At 30.3% G+C, this 19,504-nt stretch overlaps 3 protein-coding genes across 3 annotated transcripts; 1 reads left to right on the top strand and 2 right to left on the bottom strand.

The window, feature by feature from the left end:
- Positions 1-617: 617 nt before the first annotated feature.
- LOC127240036 (60S ribosomal protein L30-like) lies at positions 618-2,598 on the bottom strand. The gene is made up of 5 exons (XM_051258452.1): positions 2,473-2,598; positions 2,249-2,354; positions 2,045-2,146; positions 939-1,007; positions 618-850 (listed from the first exon to the last, which is right to left on the bottom strand). Exons 1-5 carry the CDS (start codon positions 2,491-2,493, stop codon positions 810-812), a joined length of 339 nt encoding a protein of 112 aa, XP_051114409.1. The 5' UTR covers positions 2,494-2,598; the 3' UTR covers positions 618-809.
- An 876-nt stretch (positions 2,599-3,474) lies between these two features.
- LOC127240231 (uncharacterized) lies at positions 3,475-7,726 on the bottom strand. Its single transcript, XM_051258785.1, has 6 exons — positions 7,412-7,726; positions 5,669-6,978; positions 4,833-5,024; positions 4,594-4,745; positions 3,965-4,494; positions 3,475-3,836 (listed from the first exon to the last, which is right to left on the bottom strand). The coding sequence occupies exons 2-6, from the start codon at positions 6,939-6,941 to the stop codon at positions 3,503-3,505; spliced, it is 2,481 nt and encodes an 826-aa protein (XP_051114742.1). The 5' UTR covers positions 6,942-6,978; positions 7,412-7,726; the 3' UTR covers positions 3,475-3,502.
- Positions 7,727-17,413: 9,687 nt separating this feature from the next.
- Positions 17,414-19,303, top strand: LOC127240529 (protein NEN4). Its single transcript, XM_051259250.1, has 6 exons — positions 17,414-17,864; positions 18,284-18,330; positions 18,581-18,644; positions 18,735-18,815; positions 18,932-19,084; positions 19,175-19,303. The coding sequence occupies exons 1-6, from the start codon at positions 17,439-17,441 to the stop codon at positions 19,262-19,264; spliced, it is 861 nt and encodes a 286-aa protein (XP_051115207.1). The 5' UTR covers positions 17,414-17,438; the 3' UTR covers positions 19,265-19,303.
- Positions 19,304-19,504: the final 201 nt, after the last annotated feature.

Here is a 19,504-nt window from a genome sequence, read left to right as displayed (position 1 = left end):
AAATTAATTAACTACACAATATTGGTCTTATCAAAATAAAAATATTTACTATATAATATATATATATATATATATCAAAATATAAAATTTGTTGTGACAACTAGGCGAGCTCAGAATGAGTTTTGCTTAACAACTTTATTTTTAATCTACAAGATACATTGAAAATCCTAATAAAAATATTTTTGATCATTTTGAACAAGTTCTAAGGCTGCGAAAATTCATCCCACAAATTATCATCCATATGAGAAATAAGCTCACGAAATAAGTTTCTTACAAACACATCATGAAAACTTCTGCACCAAAAACTTAAATCAGACACATAAATATCATCCAAAAACAAGGAGTTAAAGGCACATCTGTCGATTTCAAATCCTCTCCTTTATAGAGAGCAACCGATGCCCGAATATAATTACTGCCCACAAGAACCTGCAGATCTCAAGCAAAATTTTCACTCATCCATAACTATGTGGTTTCTAATTGATTCCTAATCTCATCATGCACAGTGACCACATGAATTATGTGATTTCTAATTGCTACCAGCACAACACAAAGATCAATCTAGTAACCTGCAGTCATTTAAATGAGGTTGTAATGAGATGACAAGATAGAAGAGCATATTCAAGAGAAAATAAACTCTCTCAGAAAATCTTATGTCATATTCTCCAAACTGCAAAGAGGTGTCCAAAACAAGCAACCCAGCAAACAAAATTAACAATAAAAATTTCAGTGCAAATCTCCTATAGTTGTCTCATATTAGGGATGCGCACGAAATACAAAAGAGAAAGGCATAACACAGTGTCTATGATTTCTCAGCGTTCGCTGGGCAATGATTTAATGATGTCCGAGTCACCTGCATTATCAGTAAGTAAACAATGCATCAGCCACCAAACAGTTTAAGAATTGAATAAAAAAGTATGCAATAAGTTTTTATCTGTTACCAGGGTCAATAATGCTGAGGCAAGACACGCGGAAGTACTTCCCACAACCAGTTCCCAAATCGACATTATCTGAAAATAATAGCAGGGGGTGAGAAACAGTAAGGAAAATCTACAGGCATTCACATATCTTATCAGTGGACAGATATGGTTAAAAGGGGTGTGGTTTCTACCTATCAAATTGCCTATATCACTTATAATCAAGAGATAAATACAGCTCATTTGGCTGAATATGGCTTCAGCAGTAACTTTTCAAGGGACAAGATCATATCAATTTAAACATATATCAATTCTCATTCTGAAAAAATATTGAAAGGGCCTCTGGCCAAGCATCTGAGGGGAAAAGGGCCAGCCATAACAAATGGGAGGCCGATACATCTCAATTCCAACATAGTAGCTCCATGTTTTGTTCAAAATAATAGACACAGTTTCTAAATCTTCTAATAATTTTAGGAAACCAGAGCAGCAGACACAATAACCAAACCATCTCCAAAACAATCAAAATTGTTCCAATACTGTTGTTATATCAAGTCCATCAAGTGCATTTTCAAAATTGCTCACATGACCTATAACTGGCAACAGTCAATCACAATTCATGAAGGTCCCTATACTTGATAGAAAAATTAGGTAAATCAATTACAGATGATACTTATCAAGGCATCTCCACAGAGAAAACACAATGCATGAAATATATATTTATTTCAGATCGGCATTCTAAAGCACAACCAGACAATCCTAAAACCATAACCTAACATGGGAAGAAGATTGTTACTTCAGTTATTCCAAGCGCTAGAATGTATATATTTCAACTGCATTTTAGAAAATACTGACAAGTTATAAAAAAACAAGTAATTCAGATTAATACAGATTTTTTTTTTTGTTCAACAATATAACCCGATCTGGTGTAAACTTAGGGTACAAGATCCTTCTATACATGGATCTAAACCTAACAAGAAAGCTATGCCTGACCATCAAGATTCTATTTAAAAGATCTGGTGTAAACTTAGGCTGATTAATATATATATATATAATCGTCCCACAAAAATATACATAAAAAATCAACTTTAATTAATAAAGTCTAACAATTAATGTGCTCATAAGGTACTCACTTCCATTGTAGTGGTGAACCCCAACTTTTGCAAGCATTGCATAGTACTCTATCTCTGATTTCCTCAACGGGGGGCAGTTGTTAGAGATAAGAACCAATTTCGCTACAAAAGATTAAGCAATCAACAATGAATTCCCGAAATCCAAAATACACAACACATACTCTAAATATTCATACAACCGAATAATACAGACAAAGACAGTACCTTTTGAGCTACGAAGGGTTTTGAGAACGGTCTTGTAACCGAGCGTGTATTTGCCGCTCTTCATCACCAGAGCGAGCCTATTGTTGATGCTCTCATGCGTCTTCTTCTGCGGGGAAAAAACGGAGAAACTTAAGAAACAAACAAATCGAAAACGTATACAAATGAATCAACGATCAGAGAAGAAAAGTGAAAGAACATAAGGATCCTGGGTGTTGGAAGCATACGGTTTTCTTGGTGGCAACCATTGTTGCGGCTCAAACCCTTGCAGATGCCAAGACGCCGATGAAACCCTAATCTGGCGAAGCTGCGGTACAGAATAGGGTTTTTATAAGATGGTTTATTTGAAAATTTCAACTTCATCCCTCCACTATTTGAAATTATGTTTGTGACTCATATTTCCTGACATTTACTCATTACGTCACCTCTTTGCAATCAATTTAAACTTTTTATCCTCGACGAGATTTATAATTTGTTTTATTTTGATTTGAGTTTAATTTAAATAAATTTTTATAGAGTATATTTTTTTTATTTGACATCTAAACAAATAAAAAAATTTATTTTTAAGTTTAATAAATAAAATTTTGTTAAAAATATAACTTAATTTTATGGAAATAATTGTATAATAATAATTTTAAAATATAAATATATATCAAAGTAAATATAACCTTAATAAAAAAATGCTAATGTACTTTTATGATATTTATATTAATGTTTTTAATATAAATTTGAAATAATTGGAGAAATAAATAAACAAATTATAAACTATAGTATTACCACAATAAACAAAAGCGTATATTTAATTTTACAATCGATCTTCCATTGGTTCTTAGGGCATTCATATTCATATGTATTTGTAATTCTCATTTTAATACTCCTTTCGTTCTTGCAAATATAACATATTTGGATAATATATTATGTTCTTAGAAATTGATTTTGCATCTTGAATTTAAATTTAATATTTTGTAAGATAAAAAATAATAAAACATTTTTAAAAACCATAAGAATCACTCAAAACACACCCTTGGTTTTTGGAAAAATAATAACTGTTCATCTAAATGACACTGTAATCTACAGCTCACATAACCAACCATGTACATACTAAAAAACCCTCTTAAACTTAAAATATATCAACTAATATGCTATCTACTAGTAAATTTAATCATCTTCAACATACATAATGAATTAAACCAATGAACAATCAATCTTAAAACCAGCCTAGTGACAACTTTAGACATGTAAAATGCCCACATTGATTTAAAACAAGCACAACCCTAAAATGCAGAAATGAAAAACTTTATCACAGATGTTCTCAACAAGTAAAAAGGTTAAGGTTTGGGGCCGGGAAAATCGGGCGACACCAACTAGTCTAGAACAACAGTGTCTTAATTGGAAAGCGGGACGACTCGGGGGATGCAGCAGCAGCATACATTGATCATACATAATAATAATAACAAAGATAATCTTAATAAACTCAGCCTCAACAACCCAACGCAAGAACATGAATCCACCAAGGAAACAGCACCATCCGCACCGGAAGAAGAACATCATCACCATCATCATCATCATCCTACACGGCACACCTGCAGACCTGCAAAGATGTAGTTATAATATACTTCATACCGATACTTTTTTTCTCATACTAACCAATCTATCAGAAATTGCTGTAGTAGTAGTAGTAGGTATCTCTGCCATAAGTACACAGCCTAATTGCCCTACTGATTGACATTCTTTCCCTGTGACTTCACTTTCGCGGCGACTTGTTCATCTGACAACGGCAAGTAGTAGATGCGGGGCATGGCCTTGGTTTTCCGGAAGAGATCATCCAGAGTCACAATTGGCGGGTCGGCCTTATCCGGAAGTGGAGGGGGTGGGGGGAGGTTAACCCTGTCCCTCAAAGGAAGAGGCTGCTGTTCCATCGGCAGAGGCTCTCTTGATGGATGTAGGCGTTCCTTGGCAAAAGGAGGATTAGACATCTGTGGTGGTGGAAGAGGGGGCGGGGGAAGGTGCTGCGGCTGCTGCTGCCTCGGAGAAGGTTGAGGTGGCATAGAGGGTTGGGTCTTAGAGGCAGAGAAGATAGCAGCGGCGCTCGTTGAAGGAGTTGTGGGAGTTACTGGGGGGGCCTCGAGTCGTGCTTTAACTTCTTGAGGTTCGACAAACTCTGCCACCAACGTGCGCCCCCCATTTGGTGGCCACTGGAGATTGTATACTGCATTACGCGTTTCCACAGCCTCCTCAACTGATGAATACTGCATGCCCCATATGAAAAACATAAATTCAAGTTACTTCCAGGCATATAGAGTACGAGATGGAATGTTGTCAGTAGACAGAATAGAGAAAAAGGTTACCGAAACATAGCAGTGGGTTTTGATGTGATCCATCCAAAAACTGGTAACAGTGCCAGTTTTGCCAAGGAGTTCCTGCACTGCTTTTAAAGTAAAAGGTCGCAGAAAGCGATCAATTCTTAGAGAATTAGTGGGTGGCTTTGAGGTTGGTGGAACTGCAAAAAGGAAACATAACACTCTGGTTAAGTTAACAAAACAACATTGGCAGCAACTTAGCAATGCATCAAGAGGACTGAGGTTACCAATTCGCTCCTTAGGTGATTCTTCATTGACTACAGGGTCGGGTCCTGCTCGCTTGAAAGTAGGTTCAGGCAAACCCTTGGGTGTGATAGAAGCAGCTACAGTGTTGCTCTGCTGCTCAGAACCCTTTGACCCTTCTGTATTCCACCTGCGGGCCTTCTTTGCAGGGTCATTCTGCCCAGCTGCTTCTTTATCTGGAATGTTAATGACCATAAATTTCAATGCTTGCAACAGTAAAAGAAAATTAGAATGTAACTATGCACTTCCAAATAAACAAAAGCAATGTAGATGGCAGTGTCAGCACTCTGTCTCCCAAGTGCCATTTCATTTCATTATTCTCAACTTATGAAGTGGCACACCCTTACAACATAACTTTCATAGGTTTTTGAGCTGGAATCAATAATCAGGTATGAACAAGCGGTTCACATATTGTAATCGCCAAATATAATAAATAATAATCTGAAAATTAGTCCTAGAAAGAGTCACATACATCTTGGAGAATATCTTACTACAGAAATTCTTTATTTTTTCTCATTTTTTAAATTTTTTCTAATCATGGAAAACCTTAAGGAATGATATCAGTAACAATGTATCCCATACATAGTTTTTCTAGCTTTTCAATTATTGAGTGTGAGCATTAAGAAAGAAAAACATTTTTTAACAAATTCAATTGTAACCATACAGTATATACAAACCTAAATCCAGATCCTAAACCCCAAGGCTTATGACAAAAAAGCAAAGAAGATGAAATATAGATGACCCCTGTCAATGTATTGTAGATTAAAAGGAAGCAGAACTAAACCCGCAAGTAACTGAAGCATGGATATATAACTCTCACCATAGAACTTTCTCTTAGATAGTCCCTGTGCAGACGCAGTCTCTTTTTCAGCATCAGCAGGTTTCATTTCAGCTGGTTTATCATGACCAACAACATCAACATGATCATCCTCATCTGTTACAGGCTTTTCAGATGTCTCCATGATGTCGTGAGCTTTATTAGAATCAGACTTGTACTCCATTTGTTTACTATCCATTACATCCTCCTCCATAGAATCATCACCTGAACTCCTGTCTAAACTTAGTTTTTCAGGAGGACCCAAATCAACACTATCAATGCCCCTGAGATTATCAATATTTTCTGCATCAGTTGCTTCCATAGATTCCACTTTGTCAAGTGGCTGTTCAACATCTTTTTTGTCAAGGGAATCATCAGTATCATCCTTGCTAAGTGGCGCCTCATCACCTGCTGGTTCTAATTTGCCATCATCAGAAGCTGCAGTGCCAACAGATGTCTGCCCCACCTCAGGTTTAACATCCAGTTCTAATTTGACATTATCAGTAATTACATCTATCTTTAGTTCATTTTTCTCAATAAGGGGGACAGATTCAGTAGAAACAGAATCAGATGCTACTTGAGACCCTAAATCAGGGTTAACCTCAGATACCTGAAACTTCAGTGGCTGGACATCGGAATCTGGTTGGTGGGACTTGGAATCATCACTCTCCATCTGAATAGTTGAGTCCATGCCCTCATTTTGAGTTTCACTGCCCTCAACATCTGGCTTGGTAGGAGGCTCAACCTTAGCATTATCCTGTAACTGCAGCCCAGCCCCACTGAGCATGGCAGGGGAATCTTCGTGCTTACTCTTTCCATCACTAGGCAAGTTTGATTCACTCAATTCCGTCACAGGCTCAACTGTCTCACCAGTTGAATCTATGGTCTTCACAGGCTTCATTTCCGTCTCAGAAACTGCTTTGGTTTCTTTCACTAAATCTGCTTTTGCACCGACGTCTACATCACTTGGGACATTTTGCTCAGATTTTGCTTCAAGCTTTTCACCAATACCAGCACTTGCATCTAAGGGATCCTTATCTTTTCCAGAAGCAACAGGCTTGGTTTCAACTTGATCAGTAGGTGACTCAGATTCTTCATCATCTTCCATTGCAGAAGCATTTGCCTGTTCAGTTCGAACAGCTTCATCCAGGCGCTTCAACAGATCTTCTTTCAAACCCTTAGTGGTCAATTTGCGCTTCTTGAGCTCCTCCTTCAGTTCAGTGACTTTCCACTGTTCAAGTGGTCGATTACCCAGAGTTACATAGGGTGATGACATCTTGTATCTTTTCTAAATCACGCTTTTATAAGCGCACCTGATCAAGTTAGAACAATTCTTAGAATAATCATTTGAAAATATATAGATAGAGGGCAAATGAATAAAAGAAGTGTTAACTGTTTATACAAAACTATAATTCAATCAGCTTAAGAACATATAAATTAGCTAGGCGGGATTAACATATCAGTCAATCTACTAAGCATTCCCCCACAGAAATAAATTTCGAAAAATATCAAACCAAATAACTACCCCGAACACGCGAACAAAGAAACGTACAAACAAACAGCCAATGGAAGGCACACCAGTCACAAGAACACTTCCGCAACACCAGAGCACCTAAAGGGCACAGCAAAATCGAACAACAAGAAACGCATCCATGTTCACTCATTTTAAGGGCAACCACGGAAAACCCAAATTCCAGAAACAAAATAATCCTCCAACCCACAAGTTATTAAGACGAGAATACTCACAGTCAACGTCAAGATTGCAGCGCTCGATTCGCACTCTCTACGAGCAATTGATAACCGCACATAAAAACCCTAGTTCCATCACAACACAAAAATCACTATCAGATAGAAAAAGAAAATTTATACAGAATAACCACTTGCAAACAAGTCAAAAAAACATAAAACAAATCCAGATCTTTGATTCAAAAAACGGCCGTCGCCGAAGGAGGAGACGACGAGAGAGCTAGGGCACAAGTATAGGGTTGGTGGGAATCGGGACAGAGAGAGAGAGAGAGAGAGAGAGAGTCGCCGCAGATACCAAGGAGCTACTTAGTGAGAATACCGAAATGCCCCTGCTCTTCCTATTTCTAGTTCCTGACCTTATTGGGCCTTTTTATATTGGGCTTAGGCCCAAATAGCATTTACCTTCCAGAATGGGCTGGTTTCAATTTTAGGGCTATGCTTAAATATGTTTTTATTTTAAGTTTTAATATTTTTTTAATACAATTAAAATAGAAAAAAGTTGAAGGTCTTTCTTTGGATTTGCATTGGAGTTTTGACTTTTATATTTAAATATTGTTTAATGTAATATTTAATAAGAAAAAACATTAAATAAAATTTTTAAATAAGAAAAATTGAAAAATTTTAACCCAAAAAAAAATAGTAAGTGTTTTGATATGATGTTTTATATATTTTGTTAAAGTTATGAATGTTTATATGAATTATAATATTTTGTACTATTTGGTAGATAGTATAATTACTATAAACGAAAATGGATACTTTTTTATATAAATGATCGAAATGAAAAAATAAATAGTTTGTTACTAGACATAGGAAGTATTGTGTATAGAGAATTGTGGTGGTAAAATAAAAAATAATATTTTGTATTGAATTGTTAATTTACTCTTGATTAATAAAAATATATAATACTTTATCCGACCTAGCTAATTTGTCTCATTTAATTTAAGAACGAAATTTTAGATATTATATAATTAGTAAGTAATTAAGAAGTGTATCAATGAAAATAATTATGATTTAATAAATAATAATTATAAATTAAGATGACTAAATTGTTTAATTAAAATAATAAATTATAAATTATTAATTTTAAAATGTGATTAAAGTGTATAATTATATTTTTAAAAAATAATAAATTATGTGGGACGGACACATTAAGTGCGACAGACCAAGTATACCGTATGAATGTGTGAATATAATATATTTTTTAATAATATTTATAAGAAATTGTTGAAAATTTGAAAATAAACACACATTTAGTTTGTGTTTGATCTGTTTTTTATTTATTTTTTAAAAAGAATAATTTGAGTTTTATATTTCATAAGAGCATCTGTTATAATCGTTACCTCTAAACTATTATTTTATTTATCTTTCTCATCTATGTTATATTCATTTCAATATTCAAATTACTTTATTTATTGTTCGTCGTAGTTAATTACCTTCAACTCATTACCTTTACTATTTTATAATACCTACAATAATTTATTTATTTCTATATAGTTTTATTATGTAGTAATATAATAAAAATAATTTATTTATTTATACATAGTCTTATATTTTTATTGTCTAATAATATTTTTATATAATATTATATTTTAATTTTTTAAATATTAATCTATGTAAATTTTAATAATTTGAAGCATATAATTTACTACTTTAAAATTTAAATAGGAAAAATTAGAGACAAAAAAATAATTTTAGAATATGATAGATAAAACGTTATAATTGGTTAATGAGTTTTAAATATATTTATGGATAATTTTTATTGAATTTGAAATTTGAAATTTTAAGATTTCAATTAATAATAATAATAATACTTAATTAATTTTTATTATTTTTGTTGAAGATAACGGGTTCTTGAGAAAGTTAATAAATTTAAAATAATTGTATTTCTCATTAAAGGTAATGAGCATTATTATAGTAAAAACCAAAAAAGTAATGATGAATGTGACTATAACAGATGTTCTAAAAGAAAAATATAGGTTTATTAAAATTCGCATAATAAATAAATTGAAGTTATAAACTTTGTTTGACTTGAGTAGTTATATTTGGGTTCAAATAATTTTAAATATATTCATTAAACCAATTGATTGTGTTAGGCCCAAATTAGATGTAAAAAAATAGGTTTGTTTTTCTTATTTGTGTGTCTTAAAAAAAGAACTCTATTTAAGTAAAAAACACATGTCATATTAAAATTCTTATCCAAATCAAATCAAGTTGATTTTTAGTTTATAAAAGGAGCATATTATATATTAAATTTTATTTAAATTAATGCATCCAACTATTATTTTATTTCAAAAATAAATTTATTTTTTTAACTTCATCCAAAATACCACATAAGCAGACAAACTATATAGTTACATTAAAAAAATAATAATAAATCAAAGAAAATATGAGTTTGCGTGTTGTAATTTTAAATATATATATTTTTTATAAAATAATATTTTAATATAATAACTTTTTAAAAATAATTTATTTATATTAAAAATATATACAAAATAAATAATATTAATTTTAATATGAAATCGACTATACATCTGTCATCTCCAATTTCACTCAAATATTGATAGTGTACTTTCAACTATTTTATTTTCAAATTTAATACAATCAAAATAACAAATAATGCATTTCAAATAGTTCGGTTTTGACAAGAAATTTTTTTTGGAGTTTTGGAATTCTAAAAATTTAAAAATAAAACAAAAATTAGTATTTAATATAACATTTTATAAGAAAAATATATTTAATATGATATTTTTAAATAATTAAATAATGTTAAAATCTTTATAAAAAATTGTGTAAACAGAGCTTAAAATATTTTAAAAATATTTATTTTGAATTCATTATGAAATTTTTTTGTTATTGATAGCTAACCATTTTAATAATAAAAATATATATTATAAATATAGACAAACAGTGATCTAATTAAGACAATCAAAAAAATAAAATTATAAAATATGAATTTATATGGGACATAAATCTGCTTGTTAAATATCAAACATAACCATATGTACATTTTATTTAAAATATTATAATCAAAACTCAAGTTCCATTGAAATTTTTCCTATTTTCAAACAAAAACACAAACCATCAAAACTACATTGTAACCAAAGCAAACTAAAAATAAATTCATAGAAGACATCACCAATGAAAATCACATAGGAAATGCATACATAATATATTGTTTGAAACATCCTTAAAGGTGTCCTAATTATTGCATAATAAACGATTCATCAAATAGTTTTTTTTTATTAAATTTTAGAACCTTACTCGTTCGAAGAAACGCGACTTGCGATGTTTTATAAAAGGTGTACGTCGAAATCATCGCGAAGCAAGTCCTCCCACTCCCACATCCCGGCCTCTTGCACCTTCGCCATCACATTTGTGTCATCTCCATCAACTACCTATCGTATACAAAACAATAAAATTATTTAGAATTTTCTCGACACATAATATAGTTCATCATATAGCGCACTATTTATTTATTTATTTATTTGTTTGGATCGAATCGTAAACTTACCTCTTGGGGTAGATTGTTTTCGCAAGGAGCGCCAATTTGTGCGACTTTCATTTGAGGATTAGTCGAAGAACTTTGAGTTGGGTCAGTTGTTTCAGGCAGCGTAGTATTGGAGTCGAACATTTGCCAAATGTTGCTCAACTCTTGGATACAATCCAAGCTTACAGGGTCGAAATCTTGTCCTAATATGTCAGTCGAATGGGTCGAATTCGGATCTAAAAATTGATAATCCTTTCCAATTTCAATGTTGTTGATAGGATCCGATGGTTTATCAGTGAGATTTTGATTCATAATCCTAGCAACAAAATAATTTAAATAAACACAACAATGAAATGAAAATTTGAAGATATATATATATGTTAGTTTTTTTTAAAAAAAAAAAATTCAATAAATTTATTCTTTACCCAAAATTTACAAAAATCAGTGTTAAACAGAAGTTAAGACTCCATATTATCACTTCCATTATCAAACAATTGAAATATCGTCAGATTTTGCCCATAAAATCTTTAAATCGCAAAAGTTCACATCTTTTGGATTAATACAAGATTGTTGCAAAATCACCAAAATTTCATTTGATACCCAAACGGAATAAAATCGATCTTAAAATGAAGCTAGTTAAGATGTAGTTACATATGTACAATTTGAATTTTACCTTGGCTCATTAAAGTTGTCATGTCCATCAGTAGAAGAATCAATAACAATCGGAAATGGCACCTAATTTTCGACATTATACATTTAAAGATTATTTATATATGTGTGTGTATAAATAATTATATTCAATTTAAAGTATTGGAACAACACGTACCAAACTGATATTTTTCCATGCATTAGGGTCATTTAGATAAGAAGGTGGCAGACTCCCTAGTAATGATGCCTGCAAGAATGAAATAACATGATTAAATAGTATAATTATATTGAATTTATTGTAATTGTCGATAATAAATTAGTACCTCAATAGCTTCAGATTCAATTTCAGCCATGTGATGAGCATATGAGATACGGGGCATTTTTGATGAGTTTGAAACACCAAGAGCGCGGCTAGAAGATCCCGTATTTTTTACCCGTTGTGTATTTAAATTTGATCGACTGACTAAATTTTCGAGCAACCTCACATCCACGAGATTTGATTGGTTTGAAATATTTGGAGCACAGCTAGAAAACCCTAAATTCTCACCCCTTTGTGTGTCAAAAGTTTTTTGACCAACTAAATCTTGAAGTAGGCCATTACGGGCTTTAGCGCTATAAATAAAAACAAACAATATTAGTATTATACATAAAATATATATACCGAAAAAAAAGGGGTTTCATTTACTTGGAGTTAGTTTCAGTTTTTTAATTATATATAAAAATACATTATTTTATTTTACAAAATATTACATTCAAAATTATTGTTCAAACTAAACTCCAAGTAAATAAATCTTAATTACGATTACGATAAAAAAATTCAAATATTGTGTTACCTGTATGGACTTATCCATGGATCTAGCTGCATGATAAGCTGGTTTGATTCGGGGTTTTCTAGTATAGGTGCAAATCTCCTTTTGAGGGGATAAGATGGCGATGAAAGCGCGATTTGTTTCCCCTTGTCCGTTGGATTAAACCCCTGATAAATATAAATCAGCTTCATGTAATAACATACATATGCATATGTTCAAGAACTGAAACACATATATATATATATATATTACCTGAGAATTTTGTTGATGCATATTCAGCTGCTCGGACAATGAAATTCGAGGATGATCGAACAATTCACTCTAAAAATAAACAAAAATATGTTAGCAATTCAAAATAGAGGCAAAACATGAATTTGTCTTATAAGAAACAGAAAGAAAAAAAAGAGAAAGAAAACTGACTTTTCTGATGAGCACTTTTTGGATTGAGTTATGTATATTTTTCTCACACCATAAAAGTTGGTTCAAAGAAGGTTCTAGTCCAGGTACAACTTCAAAATTCCTTGAAAATGTACACACAGTTAGTTACAGGTCTTTATGTTTATAAATTAATTTTATTAAAACTCAACAATAATTTTGGTGATTTGTTAGTATGGTGGATGTTGAAGATGGAAGTTGAACTAGAATAATTTATGACTTATTGTTTGATTTATGATGTAATATATATTATTTTGTACATAATAAAATTTTATATAATATTATATAAACAAATAATTTTTTTGAATATATATCATATATTTTTTTATTGAGTGGAAAGGTCAAATAGAAGATTTTGAATTATTTCCATATTGATGTAATATTTGTTAAAAAAAAAAGTTAAAAATATAATAGTATAAAAATAAATATATATATATATATATTTGATTTGATATATTTTGGAGTGACAAATTTTTGTGAATGGTAAGATTATGCCAATTTTTTTTAACCAAACACATGTTTTATTTATTTATTTATTTATTTATTTATTTTTATTTATACCTCAGTTTAGCATCTAAAATTTGTATCTCCAAATTGCGTTTCTTGATTTGTAGTTGAAGGTTCTGATAAGAAGCAAAACAGGTCAGCTAAAATATTAAAATTAAATATATTTTTAAAAAAATAACTGTCATAATGATATATTTTTTTTACCTCGATCCTGATACGGCACGTCCAAATTGCAGCATCATATTCAAATTCATATGTTAGATGCAAATAAAAATAAAAATATGAGTTGGATATGATGTTTTGAAAAAAAAAAAAATACAATATTTTTTCTTGTAAAATATCACGTCATAATATTATTTAAATAAAAAATAAATTTAAAATCACAACCAACCAAACAAACTCTTAAATTCAAGGAGTTAAATAAAATCTACAAAGTGTTCAAAATTTAAATTTTAGATTTGTTTGTAATAAATGCTTTGGTTATCTAAGGTTTGACAAACAATACACTAACCGCCAAGAATCAACAACTCTGCATTTACTCTACTGTAACTTATTCGATTTCCTATGAATTTTGTATTTATAAATATTTTTTAAAAATAATCTTTCTCTTTATAATTTTTTTTTTTTTTCACATATTCTTCGTCCATAAAACATTCTTTTATATGTAATGAAAAGTTTATTACGATTATTGATTGTTTAACCTTTTGAACAATTAAAATTTGTCGGGATATATGACGTATGATAACATTAAATATGTCCGATCAACGGTCGTATTCTTTTATTACATTGGCCATATATGAAAGTTCGAAAAATTAATTATTACTATCTGATCAAACGAATCTGAAATACATTATTATAACGAATATAAGTACGATGAATAACATAATGCGACAAAATAAATATTTTCATATATATATTCGGGCATTTAAGGGGGAAAAAAACTCATTGTTATCTAGGATCAATATAAAGTTATTGTTCCTACCCAATATAAAATTAAAATGGTATTTTTCAAAATAAAAATAAATAGGGAAAATTTTTAAAAGAAATAAAAATTATTGGTACTTTTAATTGTATCTTCGACTTAATTTGATTAATATTGAGAAAAAAAGTCATTATACTATTATCACCTCCTTTTATTTTTATTTTTTAAGAAAAAATCATTGAAAAAAAAAAGAAGAAATTTAATTTAGGAGAATGTATAGAAAAAAAACTTAACTGATTGTCCAAATATTGCAGCTTCTGAATGTCATTCCTTGTATTGCCAAGCAACTTCAATTTCCCAATATTTCTCTATATTTCATATACCAAAAAAAAGTAATAATTAATAAAAATAAAAATAAATTCTTATTTAAAATGATATATTGAAGAAAGAAATGTTGCATATATGAAAATTCAAATACCTCAATATTAGTTTGCTGGCTGTTTTCCAAGAAAAAATAAGGTATCATCATATGCCTCAAAATTTAGAAAACAAAATTAAAAATAAAACATTAATTAAGATATTCCGTAAACTAAAATAAAATGTCATGATTTACCTCTCTCTCTTATTGATCGGTAAGTTGATATAGCGATTTATCACATCTTCAATCCTGTATAAAAGTACAAAATGTTTGAAACAAAAAATTATATATATATATATAAACACACAGACATATCTTACTTTTCTGGATTAGAATATCTGCTGATTCGACCGGAAGGTGCAAACATAACAAGTGCAATATCAACACCACAAAAGATAGAAATTTCATGAGCTTTCCTCAGCAAACTTGTTCGCCGCTTTGAAAATGTCACTTGACATTTTGTAGGATCTTCAATTTTTTTCACGTCACATTTTCTTCTGCCCATCCTTTTAGTGTTGGAAGTGAGTTGAAGAGATGAGAATGAATATTAAAAAGGATAAGAAGGAAGAAGAATGAAGAAAGATAAAGATAATATTTTTTCACCAAATCCACGCTTTTATAATGGTAAAGAAAAAAAAAATTGTCTATAAAAAATAAAGTGACATCACTGATAAATAGTAGTCAATTTTTATATTTTTTCAATAAAATATGAAATATTATGTACAATATTTTATATCATGATTTTAGAAGATACATTTACAAGTTTTTTCTCATTACATTATTAAAATCTCAATTCACACAAAAAATATATATAAAAAAAATAATTGCAGTCACCAAAATCAATGTTAAAGAGCTGGTATAATATAAGCAAAATATAATTTACTTAGATATATATATTATTTTCACACTACAAATTATTTTTTTACAAAAAAATACTCCCACCGTCCAATACAATAGTTTTGTTTACTATTTTTGTCCGTCCCAAAATAATAGTCTTATTTCTATAAATAATCATATCCCCATAAAACTACCCTTAGTTTTTCATTTTTATTACACAATTGTCACTACTTTTTACACTAATACACTCACAAGGGCAAAAAAAAATTTATCAATATTTTTTACCCACTACCAATATAATATCAATATTTTTTAAATTACGTGCCCAACTCAATTAAGACTATATTTATGGGATAGAGGAAGTAATATTTACAAGTCCATAGTCAGTAATCAAAATAACCATATCTGAAAGGAGCAGAATGGAAATTATTACATTCTTGTTTTTATTACAACCTACAACCAACTCAAAGTAAATAAGTTTTAAATTAGTGAGAATCTACAAGTTGATAAGAGGTAAAATTAATCCAAATAGAAAAAGTGAGTTTTTAATAAATTCAAAAAACGAAGTAAAGTAGATTTTATGTGACACATGGACCATACACAATATTCAATAAAAAATTTTTGACTCAAGCCAAATTCAATTTAATTTGAATAATAGGGACAAGTATAGATTTTATTACACATTATAATATATGCTTTAATGGTTCCATTGTAATCCTCTTTTTATCACAACATTTCTTCTTTCGATTTTTAAAAGAGAAAAAAAAAAAAAAAAAAGAAGTAGACTAAAGGGAAAAAAAAAAAAATAAAAAATCAATTGTTAGTCATATAAAAATACTTTTTTGCTTGAATGAAAAAGGTGATATAAGTTGGAAAAATAATAAATCTGACAGATTTTATTTTAGTTTTTTTCCTTGTTGTTTTAAGTCAAAATGAATGTAATTCAAAAAGGTGATATGAAGCCATTATCTATATGTGACTATTTTTAGACAACTAGATTTTAATATTGTTCTATATAACTTTTTGAATAAATAATTGAGTTCAATGATAAAAGTTTTATTGAATATTGGAGATAACTTTATTGAAACTCAAATACATATTTTATTCGTCACAATGAAATATGCTATGATTATAGAGATTTTATAATCAAATGTCATAATTAGAAATTAAACTCCATGATTTTACTCATTAAATTAAAAATAAGCATTTCAACTAACAAAAAAATGGTTCAAATTAATTCATCATAGCAATTATTTAATAATCAATAAAATAAGATATAAACAATATCAATTCAACTCAACACAAATTAATTTAAATTGTAATTAATTAAAATCCATTTACGTATGCATGCATCGTGGTGTAATCGACCTCTATAAATTAATCAAATACTAAATATTCAAATATATATATATATATATATATGGAAAACAAGAAGAAGAAATTATAGTTAAATATATAAAGTATATTAAGATTATTTAGCTAGGCTTATTAATTAATTTTTTAAAATATAAATTATAATTAAGTAATTAATTAAGGTAACGTGTAGTAGAATTATTGACATGCAAGAAAATAAAATAGATTCCCCAAATTAATTTCTTTCTTTCATTTACGTAAGCCCCAAAACAAAAGCCACCACTTTCTTGTATTACTTTTCTTTCCAAGGAATCTACAAATTATTCTTAAATATTTCACTTCATCTTCCCTAAAATGTTCACCACAAATAAAAACATATATATATATATAATACATACCTAGGACATGTCTTTTTAAGTTGACATGGCCCTCATCAAGAAGTTAAGCACACCTTTGACCAAACCCCCAAACTAAACCTTAACTTGAATTGTAAGACAATCAAATCAATGTTGTTCAAGAATATTCTTTCCATGTCTTATATATATATATACCCTCTTAAGAGACACAAAGGGACATTTAATTTTATGTTGCATTCGATATCCGGTTTGAGTATGTCGAGCCCCGAGATTGTGTTCTTCGACTTGGAGACCACGGTGCCCGTCAAACCGGGCCAATGGTTTTGTATCCTCGAGTTTGGAGCAATTGTGGTTTGTCCGAGAAAATTGGTCGAGTTGGAGAGCTATTGCACTCTCATTCGGCCGGAAGACTTGACGGTTGCGCCAATTAGGTCTGGGCGAGAAAATGGAATAACACGCCGGGACGTGGCGAAAGCCCCGTCTTTCGATGAAGTTGCGGATGATATTTTTACCGTACTTAATGGGAGAATATGGGCCGGCCATAATATTCAACGATTCGATTGCATTCGGATTAAGGAGGCATTTGCGCGGATTGGTTGCTCGGCGCCCACTCCCGTCGGGATCATTGATTCGTTGGGAGTGTTGACGGAGAAATTTGGGAGAAGAGCGGGAAATATGAAGGTTTGAATTTTATTTATTTTCTATTTTATTATTATTATTGTTATTTTATTTTTTATAATGTGGAAATCCGCAATTGCTACGCATCGGGTCACTCTGGGTAAATTTTCGGCTAAATCTAGTAACCTACAAGCTAGCTCCGACATGACAATTTATACTAGGCGTCAGGGTTTTTTATTGTTTTACTATGCAATCTTAATGGTTCCTATGAAAATATATCAATTTTATAATGTGCTTATGATTAAATTTTGCATATGGTAATAATAACAAAGACATTATGGAACGAAGCTAAGAAAAATCTAAATTTCAATACAAAATTGCAATGTGAAATGTGGATTTGCATACTTGATATGATTTTATCCTTAAATTTATATTTATGGGTTAGAATATTATTGATTTTGTTTGTGTTTAATTTCTTTCAGATGGCGACATTGGCCGATTATTTTGGTCTTGGCCAACAAAAGCATAGGTAATGCATATTGAAATATAATTCACTAATTTGGAAAATAAAAATGAAAGAGACCATCACATTTAAAAATTTAATTTTTTGTCCAAAAATATTATATAGTAATGTTTGCTTATATTAATTTTCATACATATATCCTCACCATTTACCCAAAAAAAAAAAAAATCCATCTAAATGATATAACTTTCAAGATCTATTTTTTTTTTATTCAAAATATTATATTAATATATTGTTACGGTTGATTGTATTATAGGAGTTTGGATGATGTAAGAATGAACTTGGAAGTCTTGAAGCATTGCGCCACAGTGCTTTTTTTGGTACAATCCTAAAATTTTCGTGCAATTAGATCATCGATCATCTCAAAATCTTGTGTTATAACTCTTTACGTTGTTTTAATCTCATTCTAGGAATCAAGTCTCCCTCCTAGTTTATACGACACGCGATGGCACAATACCTCAACCGTAACCACAAGAAGCCGGAGTCTAATGGTACCAAAAAAAAAATCCAATTGATAATTCCATAAATTTATTTTTATTTCCGAACTATAGATTTCTATCTAAATTAAGAAATTAATTTGTAATTTGGGTTCAAAAATTACTTCCAGCAATCAAATCGAGACAACATGAACTTCAAAACACCGGATGTAAAAGGGAAATCAGTCGTTAAGGAAGAAACAATAAGCCGAAAGTCACCTCCATCGACTTCTACTTCTTACCATCAACGGATGGTTCCTTACACGAGAGGGCGTCTCGGAAAGGTATTAGAATCATTAGATCACTCAAAACTAGTTATTAGGACAAGAATTTAATTTAATTTGTTGATAATTATTGAATGTGCACATTCATAGGTGACCGAGAGCATGAAGAATGTCCTAAGTTACGCCAAAAGCCGGCCGCTAAATGAGTTCTTGAAACACTCTCAACCGTTGCTTCGATAAAAAAAAAAAAAAAGAAGAAGAAAAAAAGAAGAAAAATAAGCATTCATCTGCAGATCATCGATCAAGAAAGCTCAAGAAGAATGTTTGTGGATATTATAGTTTGATATTTGATTAGGGTTTTCTCTTTACATCAATTGTTCATCCATTCATTCTTTACTGTTGCTGCAAATGCAACCTCGTATGTGTTGTGTGGGGTTGTAATAAGGGGCAATATTAATTTGTATAGAAGTATATATCATT

This window comes from Andrographis paniculata, unplaced genomic scaffold (assembly GCF_009805555.1).
Source record: "Andrographis paniculata isolate CXL003 unplaced genomic scaffold, ASM980555v1 Contig79END, whole genome shotgun sequence".
In the NCBI taxonomy this organism is placed as follows: domain Eukaryota; kingdom Viridiplantae; phylum Streptophyta; class Magnoliopsida; order Lamiales; family Acanthaceae; genus Andrographis; species Andrographis paniculata.
Note: the sequence above shows the minus strand (reverse complement) of the source record. Positions and strands in the feature narration are given on the sequence as shown.